This window comes from Dromaius novaehollandiae, chromosome 1, assembly GCF_036370855.1.
Source record: "Dromaius novaehollandiae isolate bDroNov1 chromosome 1, bDroNov1.hap1, whole genome shotgun sequence".
Classification (NCBI taxonomy): Eukaryota; Metazoa; Chordata; class Aves; order Casuariiformes; family Dromaiidae; genus Dromaius; species Dromaius novaehollandiae.
Genome location: NC_088098.1, coordinates 52263192 through 52282152, shown reverse-complemented (window position 1 = coordinate 52282152; position 18961 = coordinate 52263192). Strand labels below are relative to the sequence as shown.

The 18961-nt window shown below is 40.3% G+C and overlaps 1 protein-coding gene across 1 annotated transcript in view; it reads left to right on the top strand.

Annotated features, from left to right (window-relative positions):
- Positions 1-18961, top strand: part of EP300 (E1A binding protein p300) — a 67208-nt gene extending 48247 nt beyond the window's left edge. The window contains exons 20-31 of the mRNA XM_026101594.2: positions 392-472; positions 3013-3069; positions 4664-4741; positions 5747-5814; positions 7257-7407; positions 7769-7915; positions 8329-8442; positions 10186-10351; positions 11035-11199; positions 13258-13419; positions 13901-14182; positions 15560-18961. Coding sequence (XP_025957379.1) covers positions 392-472; positions 3013-3069; positions 4664-4741; positions 5747-5814; positions 7257-7407; positions 7769-7915; positions 8329-8442; positions 10186-10351; positions 11035-11199; positions 13258-13419; positions 13901-14182; positions 15560-17803 — 3715 coding nt within the window. The 3' untranslated portion in view covers positions 17804-18961. The remainder of the gene's footprint in view (positions 1-391; positions 473-3012; positions 3070-4663; positions 4742-5746; positions 5815-7256; positions 7408-7768; positions 7916-8328; positions 8443-10185; positions 10352-11034; positions 11200-13257; positions 13420-13900; positions 14183-15559) is intronic.

Here is an 18961-nt window from a genome sequence, read left to right as displayed (position 1 = left end):
GAGATTTAATGCTAATCTGTGCTTTGCCTTGGCTTTCTGCTTTGTGTTGTCTTGTCCTGCTTCTATGTTCTTGTTTTTTGTTCTGCAAACCCCCATTTCTTTGTTTGTTTGTGTGTGTGTTATTTTTTTATTTCTCCTTCATGCTTGTCGTTGTCTGCACTTGGCTTTGATTGCAAAAAAACCAAACCAAAACAAACCAAAAAAACAAACCAACCAAACACAATGTGGGGCCCATAAATCTGCATCATTGAATATCCCTGTCGCCGTTGATGACCCGGCTCTCTGCTCCTGTCCCTTCCTTGGCCTGCTGTGATTGGTGGCTCCGTTGCTTGACTTGGGCTGTGTTGTGTGGACGGAGCAGTTCACCCAAATATGGCCTTCTTGCTGACAGGTATCATTTCTGTGAGAAGTGCTTCAACGAAATCCAAGGAGAGAGCGTTTCTCTGGGGGATGACCCATCACAACCTCAGACGTGAGTAGTTGTGTTTGCTTGGTGATATGCGTGTGCAAGCTGTAACGTGGTCTGAAATGCTTTCTCAAAGGGAAGGAGTTTAGTTTGAAGCAACCCCCTCTGTCACTAGGCCGGTATAGAGAGGATCAGAAGACTTTTCTTTAAAAGCTTGCATTTGTACTGTAACTTTTTTCTTTAAAATCTGGATTGACTGAACTGTAGTGAAGAGAAATAAATAAGCACTTGATACTTAAAACCATAACTATATCACTAGAGGGAAAAGATGAGAATCTTTTTTTTCCTCCTGAAAAAATGTGGAAGTATTTTATTGGGGGGAAAAACAACCAATGCCTGTAGGCAGGTAGGTGACAGACGTCTTCCGAAGTAAGTCAAACTTAACGTCCTGTTTATAGACTGGACATACTATCAAACTTGTATTCAACTCCAAATTATGATTTTCGTGTAACTTGGAAGCAGATGACCCCCTTTTGCCATTCAGATACTTTACTGTTGGAATGCCACCGGAGCCATGCATGGATTTAGTTGCCTTTTCCAGCAAGTGGTAACAGCAAGTTGTTTGGACAGTGTTTCATTCCACTGTACTATCCTCACACTTTCTTGAAAAGCGTTGAAACATTTTCAGTGACTAAGGAAGCCCTTGAGGGACAGCTGAGTACCAAGCAGTTACTCTGGAGACTTTGAGCTGTTAAAGCTTTTTGTGGGAAGGATGCTGCAAGAACTCTGTAGATAGAAGGAAGTAAGGGACTTAGCCTGAAGCCAAGGGAAGAGTTGTCGAAGTTCAATAATTGGATAGATTGAATTAATTTTCATTGGAAGTAGAAGCTATCTTTAGCAGCACTCAACCGAATCTTGGTCATGCTGAGAGATGTGTCTGTTTAGAACAGTTGTGAAAGAATTCATGGGGGCTGAGGTAGATACAGGAGCACATTTATCCTTTGGGAGGAAAGGAAGAAATGACATTTGTATGCTGGTCAGGGTTTTGGGCAATGTCCCTGGGGATAGTATGGATTGCTACTCTACTAGAGGCAAGGACCAGAGTTTAATTCATGTTGTCCAGTTTTATTAATGAGAGATCTGGAATATGAAGTACTTATGTGAGAGAAGCCACTATCTGTATAAATAAAATCTCTATAAAAATCTCAAAATATAATCACTTAATATATAATTTTTTCCTTAGCCACTCATATGGTGTGATCTGTCTTATGTATAAATTAGCAGTTTGCCACAAACCTTTGAGTCAGAAGGTATAGAGTGCTTTTGAATTTTTGCACTAAATTTGGCAATACAGATACTAGATACAAATTTTTCTCTTATATGTACATATACTTTTATGTGTATGTGTGTGTATATATATGTATATATTAAAAATATATAAATAATTGGTTACCACATGAAGTGGTAAGAAAGTACTTCCAGCTCCTGGTGTAGTTCCTTTTCTTAGCTGGTTTAAATACTTGGTTGTTACTTGGTGAAGATGGAGACTATAGGCTACACACGAGGAGCAAGTATATTTTGAATGTGTTGCCTCACCCGCTTACAGCCTTTGTCCCAGGAACTCATTTTATGGCAGCAGAGAAATCCTACTCCCTTATTCTGTCTCCACAACGCATAGTTAAAAATGAATAAAAGCAAAAAAGCTCAGGAACATACATGTAAGGTCCTGTTTATTAATATAGTGCGTAAAACTGCAATTTGAAGTACTTGGGAGATTGAACCCTCTTGATTCATCGGATAACAAGCTTGAAGATTTCTGCAGCTGGCTGTATTTGGGATAAATACCTAAATAAAAGGGTAGGAAGGTAAATGCATCTCATTCAAGTTGGACTGAGTCTCTGTCACCACTTCTGAAGGAAGCATGCACTGATCAACTCAGATTATACAGCTCCCTCCTAAAAGAAGATTCTCAAAGATCTGGATGTTGCTTGTATAATTGTTCTGGACTACTTTGTACCAGATTGGTGTAAAAGATACCTGGAATTCACTGTCAAACAGATGGAATTGCTGGCTCTGTCAAGGATGAAAGGAAAGTCAAGCTCAAGTACAAAGTAATGGCTGGGCTAGGCTTGCAAGTTTGAAATTTCTCTTTCAAATCTAATCTAGAAGGGAGGGCTAGAGGAATCCAAAATAAGATAATCGACCTTTCTTTATAGCCAAAGATAACTGGAATTCTCTGCCTTCGAAATGTCAAGTAGGCATATCAAACAGTCATTTCACTATGAAAGACTGATCAAACTGGTCCAAAACTTGAATGTCAGCAAGCTACCCATTTATCTTATAGTAAAACTGAATAAGGGAGAAATGTTTCTCTGCAAGTTATTGTCCCATAAAAAAGCATCTTTGCCACAAGCAGAGTGTCAAGGGTGCCATATACTTCAGTTATCTCCCCCTTTGTAAAATCCAACTCCCTTACTTACAGTGCTAGTGAGTGTTTAAGAAACCTGATTGCAGGTCTTGTCTTGGTGTGTGGAGATGAATGTGGTATGGCATGAACATACGTCATTTTGTGTTAAAACTGAGTTTTATCACCTGTTTCTCCATAGCACAATAAACAAAGAACAGTTTTCAAAAAGGAAAAATGATACACTGGACCCTGAACTGTAAGTAATGCTGTCACATTTTGAATGATCCTCACTTCATCATAACTGTTTTGAAAAGGCATGCTATTCATTCATCACCATCTTTGTTTTTCAAGTGATTTAGTGTAGCTCTGTTTGTTAACTGGCAGGTGCCGCTCTGTAAGCAGCATATCTGGCATTCTGTCCTGAGATTCCAAATTACTGTATCTGCTTTTGAGAAAAATATAAATCTGAATGTGTGGGCTTGAATTAGTGCATTTGAATGTAGGTTCAACAGAAGGATGAATGCATATAACTCAGCGTTTTTGAAACCTTGTTGTGGCAAGTGCATGAAGTCTCAGAACTGTTTGTGTCACTTGGCAGTAGCTTTTTTGATGCCATTGGCTTTTCTAGTTGTCATATTTTACAGGCAGCTGTACTAGAAGGAAAAGATCTGTTAAATTTGAATCAGCTGATTCTTCTGCACTGTTCTGGAAGCAGAACTGTAGACATTCAGTAAAGTTTAGATGTTGGTGACCTGATTGATTTTTACTCTATATTCCTGAGGTTTTTTTGAAGCCACTTCATGCACTCCATTATCTACCTGTGCTGCTGCTCCTAAAATGTTATCTTTGCTCTCAAATGAATGAGCAGAAGGGAGGTGTATTCTTCCCACACTATCTTTCTAAGGGTCAGCCAGTTTGTTCTTCCATTTCACAAGGGCTGTGGGAGGGAGAGAATAGTAACTTGATTCATAACTTGTCTTTGCTTTTGTTATAGTGAAGAAGCAGTCTAACACTAGAATACAAGCCTAACTTAGTGTGATGCAATGTGCCCTACATAAATGACAGTCATTCATTGAGTCTTAGACCCTTATAAATAGATGTGTTCAAAAGGAGTCACTGTCCTGATACATGAAGCAACCTTAGGTATTTCAGAAAATTATATTAACTAACACCTGTGAAGGAGACCATATAACTTAGTTCCTCTGTCCTTAAACCTCTGCTGGCCTTCTGAATGTGACTTTGACTTTGCTACTGTTTTCCCCCCACACACCTTCCTGCAATGTATCCTAGGCTGCAATGTATCCTAGGCTTTAAATGTGATGGGGCAACTAGACTCAACCTATTTCTTCTGGTTCTTCACTTCTGCCACCTGTGAATCCATTTTCCTGTCCATTGTAGTTACAAGCTGTTCACAGATTTGATCATTACAAGGGCTTTGTTTTATATATATATATAATCTATGTAGTTACAAGCTGTTCACAGATTTGATCATTACAAGGGCTTTGTTTTATATATATAATCTATTTTACACACACACACACACACACACACACACACACACACACACACACACACACACACACATTTATGTACGTACATATCTATGTATAAAGTGAGGTAGATGACAGTAAGGCAGGCAAATGGTAGTAATGTGTCCCTGCAGTCTACCTGACTTGATCTGACTGGTCCTTAAATCAGTCTGCAGGCTGCTCTCAGTATGGACATGTCTTTATGTTAAATAGGCTCAAGAGCATAAGTGCTAGAGCACCTCTGTTAAGATGTTACAAAATATACTACCAAATAATGTTGCTGCTAACCTCACTTCCCTGCCTTCCTTTTTTCCCCTACAGATTTGTTGAATGTATAGAGTGTGGAAGAAAAATGCATCAGATCTGTGTTCTTCATAATGAGATAATCTGGCCTTCTGGGTGAGGAATTTCTCCTTCTTAACCAGACAGTATATGATAGATTGACTAATATTTTTGTCTAAACTTCATTATCTTGATTACCTGTAAAACCGTGCCAAAAAAACCTCCTATCTAATTGGAAAAGTTGCATTGCCACTTGAAAGTTCTGCCGAACATATATATGGTAAACTCTAATGTAAATAATCATATCTTACCATATCATATGTGAAGTTGTTCTTATTTTTGGATATTTCTAACATTCCTATAATTGGAAGAGGGCCTTTCAAGCTTATTCTGTATTTAAAGTTGTTAGTCCTTTGTGAAAAGGAGTTCTGCTTTTAGTTCTTGTAATGGTTTCATACTGATCTGCTTTCTGTACTATTCAGATTTTGTCCTCTTCAAATAAAAGTTTAGTAACCGCTAAAGAATTTAACAGATAAATTTGCTTTTTTTTACCTCAATGATCAGATTAAATCTGAAAACCAAGTTCTACTCCCCTTGATCAAGAGCTACGGATCATCTAAAATACTGGTTTTTTCTGATTGCTTTAATAACCTTTAAAAAGGCAGATAAATCATAAGTAAATAAAGCTCTCTGAATAGTTCAGATGAATCTGCCCATCATTTACATGCTACAGTGTATTCGGGTGTTTAAAGAAAATGATCAGTGTTATATAATTCATTATCTCATCTTCAGCTGATACAGTGGTTTGAGAAGGAATACTTTAAGCCAATGTTGTTAGGCATCCTAGTGAAGACTGTGTTTTCTGGGCTCACGCTGGCAGGTGGTGGCAGGAGGATCTGAAGGGGTATGCAGCCTCTGAGCTCCCAGCCTCTACTTGCAGCCCTGAAACAGTTGGGCCATTTTTGCTGGCAGTGTTCTTTGTCTTTTGTTTTTACTTCAAAATTCAGTTAAGGTATTTTCCATACTTTCTCTGTTAAAAGGTTTTGCTCCTAATGATCAGATGCTATGGAACTTATGGTTTGATTTGGAATGGTCTTTCACTTTCTTGTATTTCTGCTTCAGCTTTGTCTGTGATGGCTGCCTAAAGAAAACAGGGCGAACCAGGAAAGAGAACAAATTTTCTGCTAAAAGTAAGCTTCTGATTCTCACACCACAAATCTTGAATAATTTGTTAAGAATGGGGAAGAAGTGGCTTTTATGCTTATTTTGCATTTATTTAATCTTATTTTCTTCAAGTTAGAAGTGGGAGGATGGTTTTGACCAGATTCAATACTGTGATGCTCAGAATACTTGTGTTCACAGGTGCTTTCAGGTTAATAGTCTGTTGCAGAGGGTTAATGTTCTGTTTTAGAGTCCTGGTAATGCAAGATACATGGCCTTTTATCTCAATTGCAGTATTAATAGCATTGGGAAATAGTTACTGTGTGATTGCAGTCTAACTTAAGTTTATGATAACATGTTCAAGTCACTACGACCACTGCTGCTCTTAAAAAGCTTTGTTGGAGACAAAGGTTGCATCAGCTGGTAACAAATATCTCTACAGATGTTTCCTCTTGATTAAGGCAGCTGTTTTGAAAGCCTTATGGGAGGAAATTTATGCAGTTGTCCATCTGTTCTATAAACAAAAGTCTCTCAAAAGCTTTTTTTAACTTGGTGCACTTCTTTAAAATAGTGGGTAGTTGCATTTCTGCTTAAAAAAAGAAAACCAATAGCATCAAGTTTTAAACATGATTTAAACATAAGTGTTAACATAGTGGTATGTGACTGCTTTCTAAGGTGCTGCTTTGACAAAAAGAAAGGAGGATAGCCAAGGCTGCCTTGAAATTTAGGGGATGGATTGATGGGCTTAGACATAAAAGTGTTCTTTTTAACTGTTGTTGTGAAATCAAAAGCAAACCAGTCAATGGATGGTTTCAACATCTTTGTCTCTTTCCAAAATCCAAACTTTCTGGATTCACTGAGAATGCTAGCGGAATACAAGGGTTCTTTTTTGCTCAGTTGATGTTTCTAGCCACCTATTTGCATTGCATATTCAACATAGTATAGTGTTGCTTTGCAGAAAGGTATCAAATTGAATAATTGAAAAGTTGATGGATTTCTAACTGTACTAGAAGCTGCAGACGATGAGACGGTCCCTGTTACACCAAGAGTCTTAAATTCCCTTTCAGCTTTAGGTCTTCTGTCAGCTAACTTTCTGCTTGTACTTCTTTTGTCTGAATTTTGTTTGAAAGGAGAAACATCACAACAAACTATATACTTACAGATACAGTAGTATTTAGTAGTCTTTTTTAAACAAAGTATATTTACATTTTCTTTTGGTAAGGAAAGTTACTGACTTGTCTAGTCTGACATTATAGGAAGAATGCATTTCCAAATGCAACATCAACTCTTGGAGCTAAATCTGGAAGCAGTGTTTGTAATCCACAATTTTTTTGAGTAATTAAAAGCTTCTGTTCAGGAGGAGCCTTAATTATGACTGGCTGCATTAGAAAACACTTTTAACATTGGAGTAGAGTGATCCCATTTGAACTGTTCAGTTTTGTATATATTCAGAGTTGTATTGTTTCTGTAGGGTTACCTGCTACAAGACTTGGTACCTTCTTGGAGAACAGAGTCAATGATTTCCTAAGGCGACAGAATCATCCTGAGGCAGGAGAGGTTACGGTTAGGGTGGTACATGCATCTGACAAAACTGTAGAAGTAAAACCAGGAATGAAGGCAAGGTATGTCCTTTCAACTTCTAATTTTGCTTTTTTCTAAGCAAAAAGTTATTTGAATTTTCTTATGTGCTACTACTTGGAAAAAGTAAAGACTGTATTGTATTCAAAACCTCACTGCTGACCAGCTCGTGGCAAACATATTACAGCAACAGCATATTAGATAGCTGTGATCAGTGTCATTTTTTTCAAAGTAAAAAGTGGATGGTGCCTTGTATTTGAGTAGTCTTTAAGCATGTTTTTTAAAATTAGCTTAAAATTATACTTGCGGTAGCCCTCATTCATCATTGTTGTTTTTACTTACTGCCTCGTCTTCTTTAATATGTGAACATATTTGGTATTCCCCTTTACTTTCTGTAATCTGCAGGTTTGTAGATAGTGGAGAGATGGCTGAATCTTTCCCTTACCGAACAAAAGCGCTTTTTGCCTTTGAAGAGATTGATGGTGTAGACTTGTGCTTCTTTGGGATGCATGTACAGGAGTATGGCTCAGATTGTCCCCCACCCAATCAAAGGTGAGGAGCTGCATGCAAGTTGATTTTATTTTTAGTACTGTCTCAGCTGGGTGAACTTTCTGAAGTTCTATAAAGATCTTGAGTATTGCGTATTGAAAGACTTTAATTTCTCTTAGTTTCTAGTAACACAGTAGTGTCTGTAATGGGAATTTTTTTTAGTAAGAATCGCTTCTTATTGGAGAGGCTGACTGGCATACATGTTGACTTTAAGATGAGGTCAGTATTCTAAAGGAAGCAATTGGATAGTTCCAGAGAGATGAGGCTGGACTATTAAAAGAAAGCTGAAATTCTAGAAGTGAGTTAGGACCAGAGTCTTTGAAGATTGGTATTGCACTGGATGCTTCAAATATATAAATAATGTATTAATATGTAATGTATAATATAATGTATGTCTTTTTTTTTTTTTTTTCCAGGCGAGTGTATATATCTTACCTTGACAGTGTTCACTTCTTCCGCCCTAAATGCTTGAGGACTGCTGTCTATCATGAAATACTAATTGGATACCTAGAATATGTAAAGAAGCTAGGGTAAGTCTTTTTTTAATGTTGTTTTTCTGTGCATCATTTGTGATAAGTAATTTCTAGTGCAAACGAAGTTACTGAGCCCTATTGTGCAGAACATAGTGTCTAAGTATCAACAAGTGTTAGAATAAATTGGCCTTGTATACCCACGTATAATTGAGAAGGAGAAGAGGAGATAAAAATGGGTTGTAGGTTTTTCAGGGTGGGCTTGTGCTTCAGATCTTTTAGATGTATAAAGAGTTTCAGAACTGATCTAAAACTTTCTTAAGTCCAAGTAGAAAAAGTGAACCTGCTTACCTGGACCATAAAATTTGGCTGACCTTGTTGATAATACAATCCTTGACCAAAGCAGGAGCATTTCACAGGTCATGCCTTGGGGCTTGCAAGTAAGGTCCCATGTTTATGAGGAGAAAGGTAAGTGTATTCTGTCTGTACTGATTAACTATGTAACAGTTGTGCAAGGCTACTAAGAAATCTCTTGCGGAAAGAGTAGTTGAAATTGTGAGCAGCTTGAAAGTTAGAAGCTCAAGAGGAGAGTATGCAAGGGACAGCCCAAAAGAGAACATAGAACAACTGAAGAAATGAGAAAGTTGGAAACTAGATGACCCGTGGTTACTGAAGTAGAAATGGCAGTGAAATAAACATCAATCTATGGCCAAAGGTGTCTGGTATAGCTTGGTGAAGAGTTAGGGACTATGTTTAGACTAGCTGCACAGGAAAGACAAATTAAGGGTCAGATTGGAGGTGGTACTCTCTTCAGTTACTCAAGTGAGATGATATCTTCCTTAGTACTTTGAAGGCAGGTGTCAGACATCTTGTTCTGCTTTTTTAAATTATATATTTTTAACCTGAAAGTCTGTAAAATTGCTGCATAGTGCTCAGGCATCAGTTTTACTTAATGCTGTTCTCTGTGGTAATGGGTAACATCAGGTTCTCATTTTGGGAAAACAATATTGGTCGTGCAATATCATCTCTCCCTTCTCAGGCAGAAAGAATGACAGCTGGCTACAGTTTCCAGGGACTGGGCAGGGCTGTACAGATGTGTTTCTCGAATGGGCAAGGATGGTTATTTTTCTCTAACTTGAGTTCTGGTTATTCTTCCTACTAGAGTTGTTTCAAAAGTGATGGAGAATAACTGAGGAGGTAGTAGTGAGCTTTGCAGCATTATGTTCTCTGCAGCTGCTGCTATTTGGATGCCTTCTGTCTTGGCAGTACTTATGATTGTGTACCCAGTAGCATGAGTTGACAGTGACTGGTTTGCTTTATTCCCAAATCTAATTGTGAAACAAGTTACAATAAAGTGAAATGTATGTTTAGGTAAATGTGTTCTTAAAATGCCACTAGATAATGAGTGACTACACTGTTTCAAAGAAGAAGAATTCAGTATTTTCCTATTAAAATATCTAGTCTCCACCTTTCTCTTATGTAATTATTAGCCAATTGGCAGATGGTAATTGCAAGTGTACATCAGGCTTTGATTTTTACCTCTAGACTGGAAAACATACACACTTTACATTAATTGCTCTGCATGAAGCTCTGAATTTCTAAAAGTTGGTGAAAAGACACTAATGTTATGCATGAATGAAGCTAGAATGAACACTAGAATTAAAATCTTGGAGAGCTATAATTATTGTCCATCTGGTAACACCAGCCAATTTTGTGGTGGCTCCATCTTGTGGCAGAGAGGCAAGCAAGCTTAATTAACAGTCGCCAGAGCCCACATGTACTTTTTTGTTTTAACTGTGCTAGGTATACTACTGGACATATCTGGGCATGCCCACCTAGTGAAGGAGATGACTATATCTTCCATTGCCATCCTCCTGACCAAAAGATACCGAAGCCCAAGCGACTGCAAGAGTGGTACAAAAAGATGCTGGACAAATCTGTGTCGGAGCGCATCGTACATGATTACAAGGTTTGTTAAGTGTATGTTTGGACTTGGGGGGAAGGGGGGGTTGACCAGTCTTAGTTCTTTCCTTGCCTTATGCATTGCGTGTTTGATTCTTAGTGTATGTGTTAGTTTAGTGAGATGAGCACTACAAGGTTAGAGTTAAAACATTGTATTTAAAGCATACGCTTCTGAAATAATTTTAGCAAGAGATTTGAAATGGTGATGCACCTTCCACAAGAAAACTACATTCTTGAGAAATTCTAGGTAAGAGAAAAATCTTGTTTTATCAATGTAAATACAATTTTTGGAATCTTTAGTTTCCCTGTGTTAAATAAAATTGCAGGGTTAGGCTGCTGACACAGTCGGAAGTATTTAAAATCTTCTAAATTATCACGACTTCAGCTAGTGTGGACAGTATAGTGATTATACTGTCCCATTTGGTAAGTGTGCACTTGGAGTCTACAGTGATGGTTAATGATTTATTTCTTTGGAGTGGGAATGTTTGAAACGTCACTGCAAACTGAGGAACTGTCTGTAACTTTTGCAGTGTTAAATCTGCGCTTAGATGGTGTGCTCAAACTGGATTGTAAAATGAAGTCATCTCTTGCACTTGATGTCCCTATGCCTTTTTTTTATCACTTATTTAAAAGGTTGCCTCAACGCACTTGATTTGTAATAGTCTTAACCAAGTGTTTTGTTCTTTTCAGGATATATTTAAGCAGGCAACAGAAGATCGTCTAACAAGTGCAAAAGAGCTACCATACTTTGAAGGGGATTTCTGGCCTAATGTTCTAGAGGAGAGTATTAAGGAACTAGAGCAAGAGGAGGAAGAACGGAAGAGAGAAGAAAACACTAGCAATGAAAGCACAGATGTAAGAACGCTTCTGCTGTTTCATGATCTAATGTAAAAATTGTGACTACCTGTGGCTAATTAAAGGAAGTGCCCAGGCTCTCTGGTTAACTGGCTCTTTCACTTTTGTTGCAAGATGAATACCAATTTTACATTTTATATTAGAGCTGTTAAAAAAATCACTAAGCTAATTCTTATTAGCAGTGGCTGTTCTTTTGGCTGTAAACCGAACTAATTACCAGAGTCAATTAAATTGAAACAGCTGCTAGTTAAGTATTTTCCTGCTGAAATCCAGTTATTATCTAATGTTCGTGTTGCAACCTCAGCCTGACTTTGAAGCTTTCTCCTTATTCTTTAGCTTCTGGACAGTGGCTGACGCTTCTCCCTCTAACTTAGATGTTATAATACAGATCTTAGAAGAACCTTCTGAGAAAGTAACAGCCCTGATTTAGTAGTTCGGTCTGTGTAGGGTATTTTTGTAGTAGAAAGTCTTAAGGCATTGAGGATCTGACCCACAAAATACTGTGGAGAATTTGTTGTTATGCTACTTAAAGTAGAGAAATTTCTTGCCGGTATCTTGTTTGTGCACATTTTCTGGAGAGTATGCAACAATTGTGCTTTCTCACTCCGCATTAAAGGAACAAAAAAAATACACTCTTTAATTCAAGAGAAAATAGGAAAAGATGCTAAACTCTATGCATTTGGCAGTCTTTGATCTTCTGGGCTTTTATGGAGAAGGAGGTGAATCTAGGATGAAGTTAGTTTTGCTTACAGTACTTCTCATTTGTTAGTCCTGTTTAAACACTGCTGTTTTGTCACCTTGTTACATATTAGAGATTTGTGGAGTTTAGAATTATTTTCTCACATGATTACTATAGCAAAAAAGTTAGGCTTATTGCTTTGCAATACCTCCTTTTAAGGCTTTTAAATAGACTTAAGTGCAAGACCAACCTAGGAGTTAGGCAAGTCTATCAAATTTGCAATTTAGCTAGTGTCTTACTTAGGAAGGGCCTGTTTAAAGTTTTTTATTTGGCATAGCTACAGCTTCCTATCTCTCAAATATACCAGAAACCAGTCTTGAGGCATTTGACTTAGCTGCATGTATAAGAGATTTGTCAACACTTACGTTGATTCTTCACAGCAGTTTAGCCCAAAATCCCATGGAGGGGGAAGCTTGCTGCACATTATTTTTAATAATGATGGTTAAATAGCAAAGGTTTAAGACTTTACCCAATGCCTCACTTGAAAATCAGGCAGTAATGATCCGTATTCTTAAATGAAGTGACAAAATAGTCATTCATGTTTGCTGGAAACTTCCATCCCATCAAAGTTATTTTAAGCTTAGGAAAAAGCTTATTTGAATAAGAATTGCTGTGGATCTTGATCATCCTATGCTCTAGAGCCTCAAGGGGCCCCTTTAAGAAATACAGAGGGGAATAAATTGTTCGTTGCTAATTGATTATAATAGAAGTGAAGTTGACCTGTTTTGACTGTTGCACCTTTCTGTTGTATCTTGCGTACTAGAATTTGCATTAGTAATGCCTTTCGGACTGAGAACAGCTTCATATAATGTTCAGTTCAATGCAGTCTATAAAAAGTCTATGACAAGGGTCAGATGGCTGTAATGTTAAGAAACTAGATCTAGGTGAATTATTAAGTCTTTTACCTCTGGTTAATGGAGAATCAGTTGGGCTTTTCAGTTATTTTTAGTTTGAATTGCATTGAGAAGCCATCTGCTGAAGCCCTTTGGGATTATCTGAGACATTCTTCGGTATTGAACTGTAGTAAACGAACAGGTTTTGGTGAATATTGTTTAGCTTCCCTTGTCCCTTACACCTCCTGAGCCTTTATGCTCTTGGTATTTTTAGAACTATGTATTGCTCATCTTGTTATCTTCTGGAGTGATTCCAGTTGAATTAATTTAGTCTTTCGGGGGACTGTGGTAATTGTCTTCAGTGTAAATATCATTGTGAATATGTTTACTCCTTCAATTATAGAAGGTGTGAAAGCAGTAAAATGCTGATGTGGTGTAACTCAGATACCTGACAAGTTAAAAAAAAAATGCTTTTAAAATTAATAGGTGAGCAAGGGAGACAGCAAAAATGCCAAAAAGAAGAACAATAAGAAGACAAGTAAGAACAAGAGTAGCTTGAGTCGTGGCAATAAGAAGAAGCCTGGCATGCCGAATGTGTCCAATGATCTATCCCAAAAGCTATATGCAACTATGGAGAAGCACAAAGAGGTAAGAATTGATAGAGTGAGAAATATGTATTCTACTGAAGTAGACAGGTGTACAAAGCCTTGATACAAAGCCTTCCAGCAAAATCATGTGCTGTAATTAAAATCCTCAGCCCAAACCTGTATAGAGTGGCACACTGGACAAGGGTAGCTGTACATCTGGGTGTTCTGTGCTGTGAGGGCATTGGGGTAAATACAATTGTGCCTGTACAGAACTTCCAAATAGTAAAACTTTCATGGCAAACTAGACTCTTCAGTCCAGTGCTCTTTCCCAAACAGTCCTGAAGAAGGTGAACCTGTAATGCATCCAGCGGTCTGAAATTTTCCCCGTCTTGCGAGCATACACATTTTCCAAATCACCACCCCTGTCAGCACATCATTCAAGTATCGGTTAGTCCTGGAATTGTATAGTCTGCATAACAAAGTCTGGTGACTAAGACCTCTTGATCAGTGCTGGCATTAACTATTTTTACTTCACTTTTCAGGTCTTCTTTGTAATCCGTCTCATTGCTGGCCCTGCAGCCAATTCCCTGCCTCCCATCGTTGAGCCTGACCCACTCATTCCGTGTGACCTGATGGATGGGCGTGATGCTTTCCTAACCCTTGCTAGAGACAAACACTTGGAGTTCTCCTCACTACGAAGGGCTCAGTGGTCAACCATGTGCATGCTGGTGGAACTGCATACCCAGAGCCAAGACCGCTTCGTTTATACCTGCAATGAGTGCAAACATCATGTGGAGACCAGATGGCACTGCACTGTTTGTGAGGTATGCTTGGTCAAGCTTTCCTTACTTGTGTCCCCTCATTTCTGTGCCCAGAGTGTTCTTTACCTGAAGTAATTTCTGAGTATAAACTGATTAAAAACATCTGTACAACTCAGCACTTGGCAGTCCGGAAAGAAAGGAGAGGAAACATTTAACATAACAGGCAATACTAGTAGTCATCAGGGTGGTTTATGTCTCCTACTTCTGAGCTGTGGAGAACTGAAGCTGCAGAATTCAATTTGCTGTAGTTCATTAAGGTGCTGCTGCTTAAGCAGTTGGGAAGTGTAGCAAGTACTTAAGCCCTAATGGTAGGATTAGTGGGATTTTTTTTTTTTTCCTCCTAAAGAGCAATACCTCATTTCTTCTTACACGGTCAGAAGTGCGGAGCTATGGTACTTTGGTAACTAGGCCTCTCCACTGGTTTACTGGTATGGAGGTTTTGCCATGCTAGGAATCAGACTCCTAACTAAAGCAAACAATACAGTGTTCTTAGCACTTTTCTAAATTACTGATAAATACTTGGATAATTCTCCCAGTTACTCTCTAGTTGCAAAGAACATTCTTGACTCCAGAACTGTTCTGATGCCTGTGTGTTTAAAGATCAAGTCCAGCGGTCTGGGTCAGTGCTGTGCCTTCCCAAAGCTGGAGTTGCCTTGAACCTGACTTATAACTTAAATTTTCAGCCTGCTAGTAGTAAATGACTCTGCATCAGATTCAGTTCTGAAAGCCTCTGATTAAAATGTGACAGTCCCATTTCCTCATATGTATCAGAAGATGAATACTAAATTTCCAAAGGATTAATGAATCCTAAGGACATGCATCTTTTTCTTAAAATCAGGTATTGAGCCCTAAGTCTTGTGCTGCTGTTTTCACTGAATGTAAGTGTTGTTCAGGTTGTTCTGTCAGGACACTGCTGCTTATTAGCTCACCTGAAAACTGAAAAAGCAGCTTGCATTTTCCTTCCATCTTTGAAAATTTGTACCTGTCCTGCCATTTTTACCTCCTTCTATTGAAGCAGCAGCAGATGGGCAGCTATTTTGTTCCTTGCCTTTCTTTTCCCCCTTCCCTATCAAGAAAGTAAGTGATTTTCTGGCCCAGCTGAATCATGTGTGACCTATTAGCTCAAAGCAGACTTGTTTTTCAAGCTGTATACATTTGTGTAAATTTCAGACATTTTTCCACTCACGTACTTGCCCTGTCTATATAGTTTGGATTTATTCCTTCTCCACCACCTCAACATAGCCTGAAAAGTTGGATTTTTCCTTCTTGTAACAATTGGTGTGGAAAAGTCTGGGTGTAACTTGAAGTGACGGGACACCATTTATGTATTTATTATGGAGTTGCAGCAAGTGTTGACTTGCTCCTTTATTATCTTTCCAGGATTATGACTTGTGCATCACCTGCTATAACACTAAGAACCATGACCACAAGATGGAGAAATTAGGCCTTGGTCTAGATGACGAGAGCAACAACCAGCAGACCGCAACCACCCAGAGCCCTGGTGATTCCCGCCGCCTGAGTATCCAGCGCTGTATCCAGTCTCTGGTCCATGCCTGCCAGTGTCGCAATGCCAACTGCTCGCTGCCGTCCTGTCAGAAGATGAAGCGGGTTGTCCAGCACACCAAAGGCTGCAAGCGCAAAACCAACGGAGGGTGCCCTATCTGCAAGCAGCTCATTGCTCTTTGCTGCTACCATGCGAAGCACTGCCAGGAGAACAAGTGCCCGGTGCCCTTTTGCCTCAACATCAAACACAAGCTCCGTCAGCAGCAGCTTCAGCACCGTCTGCAACAGGCACAGATGCTCCGAAGGCGGATGGCGAGTATGCAGAGGACCGGCGTAGTAGGCCAGCAGCAAGGATTACCCTCGCCGACGCCAGCCACCCCAACAACTCCAACAGGCCAGCAGCCCCCAACGCCGCAAACCCCACAACCCCAGCCTCCACCTCAGCCTGCCTCACAGCCTCAACCTGCACCTCCCAACAATATGCCACCCTACACCATGCCAAGAACTCAGCCCCCCAGTGCTGTGTCCCAGGGCAAGGCAGGTGGCCAGGTGACTCCTCCAACTCCACCTCAGCCACCTCAACCACCAGTTCAGGGTCCTCCTCCAGCAGCAGTGGAAATGGCCATGCAGATCCAGCGGGCAGCAGAGACCCAGCGTCAGATGGCACAAGTTCAGATTTTCCAAAGGCCAATTCAGCACCAGATGCCCCAGATGCCGCCTATGGGAATGAACCCTCCACAGCTGGCCAGAGGTCCTAGTCATATAGAACAAGGAATGGGGCCAGCAGGCATCCAGCAGCAGCCACCGTGGGTGCAGGGAGGATTACCCCAACCACAGCAGCTGCAGCCAGGAATGCAGAGGCCATCCATGATGTCAGTAACCCAGCCAGGGCAGCCCATGAATATGGCACCTCAGCCAGGGATGGGTCAGGTACCTGGCGCGGCTCAACCCAAGCAACCACCTCTGCCCCAGGCGGCCTTACAAAACCTACTGCGGACTCTCAGGTCTCCCAGCTCACCCATGCAGCAGCAGCAGGTGCTTAACATCCTTCACTCCAATCCTCAGCTGCTGGCAGCTTTCATCAAGCAGCGAGCTGCCAAGTACGCGGGGTCCCAGAACCCCCAAGGGATGCCAGGTCAGGCTGGGATCCCCCAGGGTCAGCCGGGGCTCCAGCCACAGCAGGCCATGCAAGGGCAGCAAGGAGGGGTGCACCCCAACCCAGCCATGCAGAACATGAACCCCATGCAAGCAGGAGTGCAGAGGCCCAGCATGCCGCAGCAGCAGCCGCAGCAGCAACCGCAGCAGGCCATGGCTGGAATGAATCCTCAGGCACAGCAGATGAACATGAATCACTCTGGGATGGCTCCCCAGTTCCGAGACCTCCTCATGAGGCGGCACCAGATGATTGAGCAGCAGCGCCACCAGCAGCAACAGCAGCAGCAAGGAGCAGGCCCGGCCCTGGGGCCCGGGATGGCCAACCACAACCAGTTTCAGCAGCCCCAGGGCGTTGGGTATCCCCAGCAGCAGCAGCAGCAACAGCAGCAGCAGCGAATGCAGCATCACATGCAGCAGATGCAGCAAGGAAACATGGGACAAATAAGCCAGCTCCCGCAGGCGATGAGTGCAGAGACAGGAGCCAGTTTGCAGCAGGCTTTCCAGCAGAGGCTACTTCAACAGCAGATGGGGTCCCCAGCTCAGCCTAATCCTATGAGCCCCCAGCAGCACATGCTCCCCAATCAGGCACAGTCCCCACACTTACAGGGCCAGCAGATCCCTTCATCGCTCACCAATCAAGTGCGTTCTCCGCAGCCTGTACCCTCACCACGGCCCCAGTCTCAGCCCCCCCATTCCAGCCCATCCCCCCGGATGCAACCTCAGCCTTCTCCACACCACGTCTCCCCGCAGACCAGCTCCCCACATCCAGGACTGGTAGCTGCCCAGGCTAACCCCATGGATCAAGGGCACTTTGCCAGCCCGGACCAGAGTGCAATGCTTTCTCAGCTTGCTAGCAATCCCGGCATGGCAGGCCTCCATGGTACAAGCGCCACGGAACTGGGGCTCAGCTCCGAGAACTCAGACTTGAATTCAAACCTTTCACAGAGTACACTAGACATACACTAGACACATTGTAGCATTTTGGGAGCAAAAAAAAAAAAAAGAAAAAGAAAAAAAAACTTATTTTCTCAAGACTTTTTGTACTGAAGACAAATTTTTTTGAATCTTTCTTAGCTAAAACAACATTTTTCCCTGGAACACATCTGAACTCTGCAGTAGTAGTTTGTGGTTTTAAAAACAAACCAATAATGAACCTGAGGGACAGTAGAGTACAAAGAATATATTTTTGTTATGGCTGGAATCATAACCAGGCCTTTTTCTTGTTTTTTTTTTTTTTTCTTCCTCGCGTGTGTGCGTTGGGGAGGTCGGGGAAGGAGGGCTGTCTTTTGGCTGTTCACCAAATGACACCCTACTCATGCCTCCAATAGGTTTTATTTTTTTTTAAATTAATGAAAATATGTAATATTGATAGTTATTATTTACTGAGGCAGATGGTAAACATTTTCCCTATTCTGGTTTTTCTTCAAGTCACTGCAAAAAAAAAAAACAGAAAAAAAAACCTACAGGAGAACGTTTTCTTAAAACCGGAGGACAAAAGGGGTTAATGTTGCTTTAAAAATACATTACATATATAAATATATATATATTAAAATAAATACCAATCTTTTCCTTTATGGTTGGGAATATGTCAATTCTTTGAAAAATGTAAAAATATTAAATAACTCAGCCCCCTCCTGAAGTCTACTTTTGTCCTCCAAGAATTTTCTATACAAGAGTCTGAGCTTAAAAAAAAACTTCAAGTATTAAAATAATTTGTACATGTAGAGAGAAGACAACATTTTTGCAAATACACAGGGGCAGCTGCCAAATGGATGTAGTATATATATTGTGGTTTCTGTTTTCTTGAAAGAATTTTTTTTGTTATTTTTACATCTAACAGGAAAAAAATAAAAAAGAGGGTAAGAAACAATTCCAAGGGGATGATTTTAACCTGAGAAAAAGTTCCTGGGGTTTCTTCTTTATGCTTGCTTTCTCTCCCATGCCCCTTTCCCACCCTCTTCCACTTTCTGTAAAACTTGAAAATAGAAAGCAAAAAACCCTCAAATGTTGTAAATCATGCAATTAAAGTTGATTACTTATAAATATGAACTTTCGATCACTGTATAGACTGTTAAAAATTGATTTCTTATTACCTATTGTTAAATAAACTGTGTGAGACAGACA